Source organism: Paralichthys olivaceus, chromosome 20, assembly GCF_024713975.1.
Source record: "Paralichthys olivaceus isolate ysfri-2021 chromosome 20, ASM2471397v2, whole genome shotgun sequence".
Lineage (NCBI taxonomy): Eukaryota > Metazoa > Chordata > Actinopteri > Pleuronectiformes > Paralichthyidae > Paralichthys > Paralichthys olivaceus.
In genome coordinates, this window is record NC_091112.1 from 683,367 (window position 1) to 697,151 (window position 13,785).

General features: G+C 46.7%; 1 protein-coding gene across 9 annotated transcripts in view; it reads right to left on the reverse strand.

Annotated features, from left to right (window-relative positions):
• Window positions 1-13,785, reverse strand: part of LOC109645574 (collagen alpha-1(XIV) chain-like) — a 63,980-nt gene that overhangs the window by 39,244 nt on the left and 10,951 nt on the right. For 8 of the 9 annotated variants that reach the window (XR_011239591.1, XM_069516619.1, XM_069516618.1 and 5 more), the window contains 7 exons: window positions 13,692-13,775; window positions 2,915-3,073; window positions 2,694-2,813; window positions 2,311-2,475; window positions 1,675-1,836; window positions 1,385-1,551; window positions 99-225 (listed from right to left, as the gene is read on the reverse strand). Coding sequence is in view for 8 of the 9 variants with exons in the window: in XM_069516619.1 (XP_069372720.1) it covers window positions 99-225; window positions 1,385-1,551; window positions 1,675-1,836; window positions 2,311-2,475; window positions 2,694-2,813; window positions 2,915-3,073; window positions 13,692-13,775 (984 nt within the window). In the remaining variant the exon portion in view is untranslated. The remainder of the gene's footprint in view (window positions 1-98; window positions 226-1,384; window positions 1,552-1,674; window positions 1,837-2,310; window positions 2,476-2,693; window positions 2,814-2,914; window positions 3,074-13,691; window positions 13,776-13,785) is intronic. The other variant, XM_069516622.1, reaches the window with a different exon arrangement.

Consider the following 13,785-nt stretch of genomic DNA (forward strand, 5'->3'; position numbering starts at 1 on the left):
TGCTCGTCTTCCTCCTGAAGGAGCCGCGGGACGCTGAGGGTTAAAGAACAAACAGAATCTATTTTTAATTCATCTCACTCTCCCTCCAGCAGACTCACATGTGGTGGCGCTTCCTCTCAGGGCCTCGCTGGCGGAGCTGCGGTAGATGGCGAACACGGCCACCTGGTACTCCGTCAGAGAGTTCAGGTAGTTCAGCTCCACGCTCTTCTCCGAGCCTTGAACCACCTGAAGACAGAACAGTCTGGATCTCAGCCCGGACGCCACCACGGAGAACACACTCGGTGACATTCAGCATTTCTTTCACTGAGCGATTCAGTGGAATAGCAGGTTTCTGACAGTGAGTCATCACAGCTGTGACTTCAGGGACGTAGATTGAAAATAACTTTAATTAGCTCATGTACTCGGATAAAAACAGCAACGCTGCGTTTGTCAAAAAGCATTAAAACATCCACAAGCATTGTTTATTAGGAAACTGGGGCCCGATGGAAGGTTGAGGACGCAGCACACGCTGCTGCAGGCGCTCGTCTCCAAAGAGATTTCAGTTGAGTGGAACGAGATCAGATTAGCTTTGATGAAACCTCAGTTTTTCCTTGTGGGGAAACTGGGCCACTCCAGCTGCAATCATCAGAGAGAGAAGAGGAAACTGTACAAACACAAATATCAAGTCAGAGCTTCACGAGTGTGCAGCAGAAATCCACCTGAAACACTCAGACAATGAGTTTCTTTAGATGTGTCCGTGTTTTGTTCTGATGAACTTAATCTTATAAAAGAGTTTTCACCAGATTACAGTTAATTTCACTTTATGAAGGTGAAAACATCCGAATGAGCAGCTTCTTGTTCAGTTTCACAAACAATGAAGTTCTTGATGTTTTGTCTCCATGTGATCGTCAGGACTTTGAAAAGATTAGAAACTGAAGAACCAAACTCACGGTGGAAAAACTAAGTGTGGTGGGAAACTATTTTATGACCTGAACTGTTTGTGACCTGCTCTTTATGGCTGTCCAAGGGACTAAGCTCTAACTTTGAGGGAGACGTATACAAATACGTTTCCTGTGTCTTTATTGCTTCTGAACTGGCTCAAACAGCCGCAGCTCTCCTATATAAGAAGTTTGCGTTTGACTGTTCTTCATCACACTCTGAGATCCCTGAGGATCCGTTCTCCATAAATACACAAAGACACATTTGGTATCCAGCCTCTTGTATTTTCAGATTTCCATCACGACACTCGAGGACACTGTCTCGAGCTTTCATGTGAGGACATCAGAGGAGAACCAGAGACACGGATGAAACACAGAAATGAAAATCTGAAGTGGTTGAATAAGAAAAATTAAACTGTAAAGAACCAAAGAGAAGAAGAAACAGAGATGTGAGATGATCCAGGTACCTTTTCATCCGGCTGTCCTCCGCTGGCTGGGTAGTAGACGACGCGGTACTTCTCCACCTGACCCGGAGCGTGAGACCACGTCACACGGAAACTGCGAGCCGTGATCTCAGAGGCCACCAGGTCACGGGGCGGGGCCATCGAGGTGGGGGGCAGGACGGGAGACCCCCCTGGAAAAGAAAAGAAAATCCAAAGGTTCCGTCGGTTCAACGTCCGATTCACAGAAACACGGAGAAACACGTTCGACTCCGGTTTCTGAAGCTGCTTTCAGAAATACACACAGACGCTCGCACCTTTCAGCTGCTTGTCGAGCTGCTCCATGCGGTCGCAGATGGTCTTGGTCAGACCCTCCACGATGTCGCTCATCACAGCGAAGTCCGCCACCACGTAGACGTGTGTCTCCTCCGGAGGAGAGGCGATGGCCTTCAGCTCGTTCTCGTCAGCGTTTTTCACACCTGGAGACGCAGAAGCAACAGTCTGGAGTCTTTTGTTTCAGAAGGTGAAGTCATAAACTCATCACTTCTCGACGGATTCGACCCGAGGACGACGATGAGCAGAAATAACCTCCGAGCTCTCGTCTCCTCGTGTCTGTGAAACCAGAACCTTCAGATTTATTCTCTGAGGTTTGTTGAAGCAGCAGAACTGAGTCACGTTGATTTTTTCAAATTGAACTGACGATCAATTCAGTTATTGATTATTAGACTTTGATGACGAGGAAGAAAAAAAACAATCAAGATAAATATAAAAAACCATGTTTGAAAACCAGTTTCATGTTAAAATAAATTAAAAGATGAATTCATTGATTAACCTGATGAAAGCTAATCAAACTGTTGAGAGATAATTAAACTGGAGCGGGGGTGCAGCTCAGTGGACCTGATCATGAAATATCAAAGCACGACGTTATTTTAATTGTGTGAGTGTCATCGTACCGATGGCGAACAGCTCTATCCCAGCATCCTTCAGTCTCCGTGCCGGGGGAATCACATCGTCCTGGGACTTTCCGTCTGTGATGAGGATCCCGATCTTGGGAACGCCGGACCTGGATCCAGACTCTGGTTTGAAGCTGTTCTCCTGGATGAAGGTCAGAGCCAGACCTGAGCGGACACACACACACACACACACACACACACACGAAAGTAGAAAATGTTAATAAAAGCTGTAAATGTGAAGATGTTAAATTAAAAGTGATATAACATCAAACTAAAGACGTTTGAAATCAAGGGCAGGTCGTAGATGTTTCTGTGTTTGATCAGAACTGAAAACTGCTCTCGTCACTGAACTGATTAGAAATACTGAGTGTTAGTCGACGTACCCGTCAGAGTGTTTCCTCCTTTGTACGGGAGGTTCTTCACTGCGTCTCTCACGGCCTCTTTGGTTGTGTGAGCGTTAAGATGCCACTCGATCCTGGGGTCTCCACTGTACTGAGCCAGACCTACACACAGACAGACACACACACACACACCTGACTTCAGCTTCGTTCTGTCTTTACTCTTCTTTTTTTACAGGGAATCGAAACACAGAGCAGCTCCTCACCGATCCGGGTCTTGTCGATCTCCACGCTGAAGGCCTTGACCAGGTTTTCCAGGAAGGTCCTGACCAGCCTGAAGTTGATGCGGCCGATGCTCCAGGAGCCGTCGACCAGGATCACGATGTCAGCGATGGCTGGAGTCTTACACGTGAATCCATCGTCAGCTGGAGACAGAGGAGGTCAACACAGTCTCACCAGGCAGAAGCACCTCATGTGTAATTTAAAGTTTCCTGACGACGACGCTCGTGAGCAGATAAATAATTATGTTGTAAAGTGTGAACCAGATAAAACAGGATGTAGAACATGTACAGTTTTATTTTGCCCAGAGGGACACACACATGATGAGTCCTCTGTGGGGAAACTAGGACAACGTGATGTGCAGCTTCTGTCCCAGACTCTCTCAAAGTGTTTCATTAATTCTAATTCAGTTCAACCCAGAATAATTAACCCCTGGAGGAGCCGCTCTCTTAAAAACAACGCCGGGTTGTTGTCTCTTTCCTGGGTGATAGAACACAGGCGGCTCTAATGAGGCCGCAGCGCTTCATTTACAACGTCCAGCGCCGACTGAGCCAGAGGCCAAGCATCATATTACACCGCCACACTTCTAGCAGCCGGCTCTCTTCCAAGCTCAGGAAACATCTGAGTCGTTAACGCTGCCGATTTTAATCAAAAGATCTGATCCAGGGACTCAGCAGGAGTCCAGGTGAGAGACGTCCCTCAGCGTCTGGAAGCTTCTGCACTAATCAACGTCCAGATCAGTACAATTATCAATAATATATACGCATCACCGTCAACAACAGACAATTAGATAACATTGTTCACTGTGTACAAACTGTGTGTGTGTAGATAAGCCGAGTTCAAGTTCGGTCCAAACAAGTTATACAACATTGTTCCGAGGTGGAGCTGAACTCAATAAAATCCATGGACCCCAAACCGTCTGTTAGCAAATCATTCGCTGACACTTTCATCAACGACGACCTCAAACTGTGTGTTTACATGTCGAGGCTCAGTAACATAAGGTGCATAACCGTGATGAGGTCACATGAGTCATAGTGAAGATACAAGCGTCACCACCTCATTCCTGAGGTGATAAAACAGGTGATGAGGTCACCATCACGAATCAGTGAGGCTGCGGAGTTCAGGTTTGTTTACAGCACGTCAGCTTCAGCTCTCATCGCCACAAACTCTCCCGACACCTTCGTGTTCTACGTGTGTGACCGGGTTTCATCCTTTATACCAGGGAACCAGAGAGTCAGCCGCCCAAAAACCTGAAGAACTAAAGCTCAACAAGACACACGGCTCCGTCCTGCAGCCACAGCGATGACCATGAAAACACAACCTGAGCAAAATGTGTTTCACTGGCAGGAAGAAGAACGAGCGTCAGACCTGAGCTTCATCTTCATCTTCACTTTATTTGATCCAAACCTCCAACATGTGACTCCTTCATTTGAAACCTGCAGCTGCACGATTCTGATCCTGCAGACGTGAGAGAATGTTTCATTCAGGTCGCAGCACGTTTTACCATCTGAGGAGGACTGTGTGTGTGTGTGTGTCTGTGTGTGTCTGTGTGTGTGTGTGTTTCATTCATCGCTGACAGGAGCTGAGAAGTGTATCACTCTTTACAAGTCCCTACAGTGTCGGAATTCGAGTCTCCGAGCCGTGATCCCGAACGACTTCAGTGTGCAGATGAAAGCTGTGACACATAAAACACACGATTACTGCAGCGCTCCGGGAGGAGTGAGCTCGCCGCTGATTGTCGGTTGGCTGCGTGGTGAGCGCCGCACACACTCAGGCTTCATCCTGTTCCATAAATGAGTTTTAAAACGAGGATTGGTTGTTAAACTTCCTCGTTGTGTCCGACTGCAGCTCCGTTGCTAAGCGACAGCGGTAAAGGCGGGACAAGCTGGTGACGGCACCGCCCTGATGTGTATGAGTATCCGGAGATAATTTAAAATAAAGACATTTCTATTTTGCAGCATCTGTTCCAGTCCGTTGATGTTTTAAAAGTCGAAACATGATTATTTCTAAACACACAAAAAGGTTTCTGGCCCACAAGGAAAATTATACATAAGTTCTGTTAAAGTCTATTTGACACCAGAAGCTGTTTATCTGACACGTCACTGAATGAGCTGATGGCTCCGTTAGGAACAGGAGTGTTTGCAGGTCCTGTCCAATAACGTGGAGGAGGACGAGCCCTGAGAGATGAGACTGAAGAGGACGGGTGTTTCTGAGAAACTTAGCTTCGGGGCCCAAGCGACAGAGAACCGGGACGTTTTCTAACGACTGGTCGGGGAGAACGCCGGCTCCTGGACCGATGGTGAAAGAGGAGAAGAAGAAGAGCGGAGGACACAAAGGAAGCAGCCGTGACAGACGCAGAGTGAAGAGCGTAACCACACCCGGGAATTCCAATCATCTGCTCCTCTCTGCTGGATCCACTCGTCTTCTCTGTGGCTTTGGTTTTTCTTCTCCGATTCTTCCATCGGCTCTGTTCTATGTCTGAACGTCTGTTTCCACCTCAGCGTCGAACACTGACGCTGGTCATGACCATGATGAGCAGAACCGGAGAATCAGGAGGTCGAGGTGCGTCCTCGCTTCTCTGAGAACACGTGACTGCAGCCGACGACCTCTGACCTCTACAGTCTCACAGTCAATCAGAAGTATTTGAACTCCTCTCAGCGTCCGCACGTTCATCTGTCAGGACGTCAACACCAGGTGTGACCCCGACCTGAGACACGCGATGCATTGTGGGTGAAGCATCGACGCTGCGTCTCACACTGAGGAACTGTCTAAGAGCTGAACATCTTTTTTTCTGAGATGAGGAACGTCCCTGACAGGATGTGAAATATCCTGATGATGAGACTGTGAAGCGTCTCAGAGACGCAGGTTTGTCTCTCAGTCTCAAAAACACAACACTTTGTCCACCTGTCGCACTTCTCGACTCACCGGAGGTTTGAATTAAGGTCATGAAGAAGAAGCAGAGAGAACGAAGCGTAAGACTGAAGCTTTGTGATTAGTGGAGCGGCCCCTCGGGGACACTGTCTCTACACGAGTCCTGTTCACGTCCTCATGCATAGTCATGAGTCCACAGGTGCTACAGTCACAAATGTCCACGTCGGCGTCTCTGAACTTCCTGCAGCCTCCTCGTAAAACGTACAGGGAACTTCCCAGTGAGCGGGCGGACCCAGGCTCCGCCCCTCACCCCCCCACATGTTCAACAACTTGGAGGGAGAATCGTGACGACTGAGTTCAAGGGACGAACGAAGACAAATGTGTATCTGACTCATGAATCTCAGTAAATGTTACATCACCTGCACGATGGGAAACTCATCACCGCGTGAAAGCGTTCACATTATATTTCCCTCCGAGCAGAGAAGTGAACGAGTGTCTCCTGCCATCAAACCTGCTCCGGAGACACAAACACACGTGTCCTGAACGTCCAGCGGTCAAAGCCAGGTCAGAGCTGAGGGGCTCATTTCAGGCTTGGAGGGGGAGGAGCTGCAACTGCAGGGTCAAACCCCGTCAAAGGAGCGATCGCACCTGAGGCGCTGGTGTGACGGATTTATCCACGCTCAGCTCGGGGGGGGTGGGGGTGGGGGGTGAAAGGGTCAGATGCCTCCGATTCCAGAGCGGCGTGATGACACGGATCCCACGTGGTCGACCGTGTGGAAAGTTTAACATCTGCATGAAAACCTCGACGGATTCTCTTCTCGTGTTTTCGGGATGTTGTTGCCGTCAGCCTTTTGATAAACGTCATCGTCAGCAACTTAAGAATCGTCCTTTGCTCTCGATGTCTTCCATCGAGGAGCAGTGACTTTCGTTCCACCTCATCGTGTTGATGGTTTCCAGTGTTTCCTGTGAATCACGCTCGTCTTATCTGGACTCACCCTTCGTGTGAGACTAATTGGACTGGGAGGACAGATTAGGACTTTTGTTCTAAACCCTTCTTCTCCTGATGACTGCGATGACTCCGCCTGTTCTCATTTCTCCTCACGAGAGCAACGAGCAGCTCAGGACGATGAATTCTCTTTTATCTGCTGATAAACTGGTTTTCAGACGATTCGAGATTTTAGCCGCAGTTCAAAACAAACCTCGAACGGGATTCTGGGATGTTCTGGCTTCACTTTCAGAGCTGGGTCAGTAAAAGTCTCAGTTTTATATAAAACTTAGAAACTCTGTGTTCACCTGTAAACTCAACATTACAGAAAACCTGGAGGTTTGTGTTTTGTTTCCTCTGCTTCAACAGAAATGGGAACAGGAGAAGTGCAGCAGGTCTAATTGACGGCCACTGGAGAGCCCTTGAGCAAGGCACCGAGTTTCACCAGAGACGCTCCTCAGGGACTGAGTGTGCAGAGCTGGTTGGTGGAAAGATGTGCGACGGTGTGAGTGTGTGAGACGCAGTTAACGAGCAAACTAAAGGTTATAAATACACGATGAATCTACTGTCGAACAGAAACAGCAAAGAAACAAACCAGACGAGAATCAGGAGCAAACGAGATAATCTGATTTAAGCAGATTATAGTTCATCAAGAATGTACGTCTCCTTCAAATCACAGATTCTCTCTCTCTTTATATACAGTGTGTGTGTGTGTGTGTGAGTGTGTGAGTATGTTTGTAATCTCTCTGTTACAGTCGACTCCTTCTTTGATTTCCTGCACATGCGAACAAACAGAAACTCAAAGTGCATCTTCTGAAAATCCCCAGGAGACAGTTTGACTGACAGTGAATTAACAGAAACTCCACAGAGACGAGTGAAGCAACAAAGAAGGAAAACAACATGATTTGAATTTCACAATAACAGGAATTAATCATACGTTCACTCAAACATGGATGTTGTGTAATTTTGCTGTTGGGTCACTAACAACATTATTTATCTCCAGAAAAGCATCTGGCTGCAGAACCTCCGTCCACAGCAGCTGGATTTCAACACTAAGTAGATTCTACGTCACTGACAGCAAAACATTTGAATCAGGCTAATTAAAAACAAGGAGAAATATGATTTGAAGTCAAGTTTGTTCAGACTCAAGTCGCCTCTTCTGTTTATCTTTATTCTGAATTTAGGCAAAAAGGCTCACGTCCATATGAGTGAGTTTTCATTTTAAAGTGAATAAGTGACAATAAGAGGAGAACCGATGGTTTGATCGTTCAAATACGACTCCGATGACGGAAAGAAAAAAGAAAGAAAGAGAAGAATCTTATCAGTGAGAAAGAAAAACACAAACAGAGACGATAGAGAAAGAGATGAAGAAAGATTATCAGGAAGAAAGAAACACTGAGAGACGAGAGAACAGGTCGTAAAAGATAAGAACAGAAACAGAAGAGATTAGAGAGAAAGTGATGAAGTGAAGAAAGAAGGAAACGAGAAAAGAAATAAGACACGAGACATAAACAGGAAATGGCGATAAAAACAACAAACACTGACGTTCTCACGTCCCGTTCTCACATGGAATTAAAATGTGATCTGCATCCAGATCTTAAACGATGCCGTCGTACATGTTCCCACAGAAACACAGGAACAAAGAAGCTCCGCTCTCAGATAAACACTCGTCACAGTTCGTCTTCATATGAGAACTCTTTTATTCTTCTCAGCGCAAACTCATCTTTCTGTTTCCCTCGTTTAAATCTAATCCTAACCTTAACACACACACACACACACACACACACACACACACACACACACACACACACACACACACACACACTCCTTTGCCTGAGGGGTGGAACATGATGTCCAAGGTGTGATTTCATTATTCCTGTCTGTCCTCTCCTGACAGTCTAATTACTGTGGACTCAACACATGGACGAGGAATCAGACTTCAATAAAAGGGTTATGTCAGAACACACACACACACACACACACACACACACACACAGTGAGGACCTGTGTGTGTGTGTGTGTGTGTGTGTGTAAATGAAAGGTCACAAGTTCACGCTCTGAACCTCAGACACTGAATTCAGCTGGAAAGAAAATTGCACAATTTCACAACTTGAACTTCTCAACTCGTTCCCGTTTGTCATGATGAGATTTTACTCTGCAGGTGATTTGTCGAAGCCGACGGACAAAACGATTCGTCTCGAAACGCGTTTGAAGTGAATCAGTTACAGAAAGAAACTGGATTCAAATCTTCATCTCAACCACCGGCTCAAGAAAATGACTCGTCAGTGTCAAGTTGTTTCAGCGTTTGTCGTCGTTTTTGTGTTTTTGTGTTCACGTCTGGACGAAGAGAGTTTGTAAATCAGGACATTTCTTTATTTCTAACAGAAGGGACAATGTCCACAGTTAAGGTTTGATCGGCGGCCTCTAGTGGATGTGACAAATATGACACGAATATCACAGCAACGTTTGTGCTACACATGAACTGTCCTGTACTTCAGGTGACCCTCCTGTAGGGGGCGGCGGTCAGGTCGAAGTGTGTGTGATTTATAGAAAAAAAAAAAGAGTTTGGTACTTTCACCTTTGACTGACCTCAGCTTGTAGGGACATATGCCCCAAATACAGTAGGTCCAGGAATGTTGGAACACACACACACACACACAGACACACACACACACGTTCCAGTGTCTCTTACAGGTGAGTAGACTAACGACGGTGATGTAACCGCTGAGACAAACACTTGTATCCGTGCCAATGCAGCCGGATCACTGAGCCCCGCCCTTGAATAACTTGGATTCCAATCAGGTAAGAAAGCGCAGGAGGAATGTGAAGAGTGGCAACACAGAGACAAAGCTCAGTTCTTTGTGCTGAGCTCAGAATGAAATCAAATCGAGCTGCACACTCAGAAATATGAGTCCTCAGAATGTGTCGGATTTCAGTGAGAGTTAAAACACGTCCTCGCAAAGTGAACGACAGAAACAGAAACACTGGATCCACAGAAACATCCGAGAGGAGGTCGGACCTGGAGCTGTGATTAAAAACCTTCTGCTCCAGGAGCTGACGACACCCGGGTCACCGCTGCAGCCTGTGAATCCAAACCGATCACAGCCAGCGACAAACCTTCCGGCGCCGCCTCCGGCGTCTCATCATCACAATGTAGACGTCAACAGACACACACAAGAGTCAGAGCCTCAGACTGACAGCGAGCAGGCAGCTGCTCGAGGCCGCGAACAGGCCTGTGAGGAAAAGCTGAGGTATTCAGCAAGTGTGGGCACGGAGCGGACCGTCAGCTATGAGCGAGGGAGGTGGTGCTGAGACAGGACTGTGAGAGGGAGAGCGGAGGAGGGAGACGACGGGAGACGAGCTGGGACATCACGCAACCACACACAAACATCGGCCTCACATTTATCGTGGCACAAATCACACGTTGATACTTCCTGTCATGTGGACGATGGTTTGTGTTCAGCCCATATTCACAAATCAGATTCTGTACAACCTGAACGGAGACAGATCATAATCCAACAAACCTGACGACGTGTCCTCAACATATAGGAGACATTCCCCATCACGTCCAGTGGACGAGAATCAAAAGAACGACAGAGAATGAGAGACAATTGGACATTTTTGGAGAAACTGGACGAGTCTGACGTCTCACGACACGTTGTCCTGAGTGAATCCATCGAGTTCTGAACCTTTTAATGAGAAGAGAAAGACTGAGAGACGAAAAATAAGAAAAATTAAAGTGGCAACGGACCAAAGAGATTGAAAAGAGTAATGAGAAAAAATGATGAGAGAAAAAGAGGAGCTGGAGGGGATGATGATAGTGAAGCTGTGTGTGTGTGTGTGTGTGTGTGTCTGTGTCTATTTAACGCTATAGAAGTGATGTAAAAAGCGTTTCATCTGTTTCCTCCCTCCTCCCGTCTGTCGCTCCAGCAGGTGACGCACACAAACACTAATGCAAACCGACGATTCTGCAAAAATGAATTATATTTACATCCATTAATGCATCAGCCGATCCCAGCTGACACGAGGGGTGGACCACCCCCCCCCCGGACAGGAAGCTGGAATCGAGCGTTTACAGACGACAGTTCACCTGAGTGACTGGACTGAGCAGAGGAACCTCACACTTCCTGTCAGATCATCAGCAAAAACAGGACCTCAGAGAAAAACAGCCACTATGTTGGTTCCAGCCTCTCTCCCTCTCTCTCTCTCCCTCTATCTCTCTCTATCTCTCCCTCCCCCCCGCTCTCTCTCTAATGGGCGGCCTCCTCCAGTGACAGTTGCTGCTCCATGCTTTTCTTTTTCAACAGAACTCAGGTAGAAACTGAAGGAGACGTGATTGGAGGGTGATTTTCACATGAGATTTATCGTCCGCTCGTTCAGTTTTCAGACTCGAACAGAACCAGCGTCGACGTGTAGCAACAGTGATGAGCTTTAAAACGTAGTCGGGTGGGCGGAGCCTCACTAACACCACTCGGCCGACATCACAAAGATTCAGAAAAAAGGTTTGGATGGAAGTCGTGGCCGTAACAATCTCAGTTTGGATCAGATCCCTCTCGCTCTCTCTCTCTCGCTCTGATTCTCCCTCACTCAGCTTTGACTCGTCTGCGAGTGCAAACACGGCCGTTTGAAGTCTGGTTCCCTTTTTTTACAAACATCTGTTGAGCTGTTTCTCTGAGAAATGTCTGATTCCAGATCAGTCGCAGAAACGAGTCACAGGAGAACCACAGCCGCCCAGAGTGGATGCGGAGAAGCAGCTGTCGTCCTGTGACTCCTGCTTCATTACCAGAATCTGAATGATTCCAAACACGGGACGACGGAGTGAAGATTCTTCAAGTAAAATGTTTTTCTAGTTTCATTTAAAGTGGTTTTAATTCAAGCTTTTAAAAATTCAGGCTGCAACAATCGAGCTCCGATAAACACAGGCTCTGTGCTTGGTCCTGATTGGACCGTTAGACATGAGGCGGCGTTTTAACTCAATGACACATTCACCAGCTTCAATTCAATATATAAGAATCATTCATCGTCTTTTTCTGAGGTTTTAAGTCTAAAGATCTTTAACTTCCCAATAAAGTGACATTTTCTTTTTCACATGAGGTCACTGAGACCTTCGACCCCCACAATCTAACGAGGTGACCAAAGACTCCGAGTGAACATTTGTTCCACGATGAAAATGATTCTTTCGAGGCGTTCTCAAGAAAACGTGTTCACGAGGCTAAAGAACATTCGTGAAGTCACGGACCTTTAACCTCCACATCGAATCACTTCCTCTTTGAGTCCGACCGAACGTTTTATAACAACTGTGAGGAAAAGTCGTTCATGAGACATCGTGATCCCTCTTGGCCACTAGGTGTCGCCGGCATGGAGGAAAAATTAAATCAACGGAGAAGTTGTGATTTAATGAAACGAAACGTGCAGAAAGGAAGTTTCAACAAAATAAAATGTCAAACTGGCTGCGGCAGAAACTCGAGTTTCACTGACGTTAAAGAAAAAGATTCTACTTCCTCGTTGTGACGACGCTCAGAGCAGAAGCTGTGATTTAGGTTTGAGACGACGGGGAGGCGTCTGCCCAGAAGTCTCCCATCATGCACCATCATTAACTCCTCATTTCAACACACACACACACACACACACACACACACACACACACACACACACACACACACACACACACACACACACACACGACTTCAGTTCACAAACCTTTTATTCAGTTTGGTTTTGATGAAACAGAAAACATCGTCATGAGTCAAATCATTTTACATTTTCAATATTTTACAGTTTGAAACGACGAAGACACAAACTGACTCTTTGAACGTGGAGCCCGACTGATCGATATGTTGTCTGATAAAAATTCAAAACATGAAAACTTTTATTCGACATAATAAACTGTTGCGTTAACGTTTGTGTAACGTTTTTTTACGTAAAGAAGATTTTCTAAATTCAAGTTGTGAAGATTTGGTTTGATTTGTTTTCTTTCGATCTGGTTAACACACAGACGTTAAATCAACGTTGGTCAAAGATGTTTCTGTGGTTTCAGCTCGTTCTCATCTCACTGGTGTTTGTTCCAGTGTTTCTCATCAGTTCGGTTTAATCAGTTATAGATGATGTAAAAACAGAGACGTCATGACGGACGGCTGACTCCTGATTGGTGGAGCGTATTTGGTCCGAGCCACGATCACGACTGCTCCGTGTGTTTGTGTCGGAGATTTCTGGACAGCGGGAGCGAAGCACGTGGAATCTGTCGGGCTCCACTCAAAAGAGTTGAAACTGATGCAGAGATGTTGAGGTGAAACTCGACAGTTCCAGTCTTACCTGCTTGTTTCCTGTCTTTGTTTTGTTCCTGATTGTTCCGCTCACAATCATCATCACGTCCAAACCTACAACAGGCTTGTTTACCGCTCTCCCTCCCTCCCTCCGCTCATTTCCTGATTGCTGCAGCCTCTCGCTCCCTGACTCTTTCCGTCGCACCTTCGTTTTATTTCCTCTGCCTCCATTTTCTCGGGGAATGAGGCTCGATGATAATCGCCGTGAAATTGCAGGAATATTTCGCCCACAGGCCTCCGTCCTTCTTCAGATGTGTCGGAGTAATAATGATTAGAAAAAACAAGAAGTGGCTGTTTCCCAGTGTTTTATTTACGAGGTGAATCCAGCTCATTCCTCAGTGAACCTGAGGCCTCTTCATCTTACCTGGTTCTACTGAGCCGTCTTCTTCTAATGCTTTCATGAAACATTTAAAACGTGCGTCGTCTCAGAGCGGAGGATTACAGGTCGTCTTCCTGGGACATTTCAATTCTTCTTCTTCTTCTGCTGTCGTTACACAGACGAGGTCGTGAATCCAGACTCAGACGGGTGCATCGATCTTTTCCGGTCGCCTGGTTTGTCTCCTGTTAACCCGCCGAGCGTCTTACCTTCCGAGATCTCGTTGTTCTCCTCCGTGACTCCGGCGTCTGGTCTCCGTTGGGACTGAACCACCTCGATGCCTGATCGCTGAGCTGCAAGACA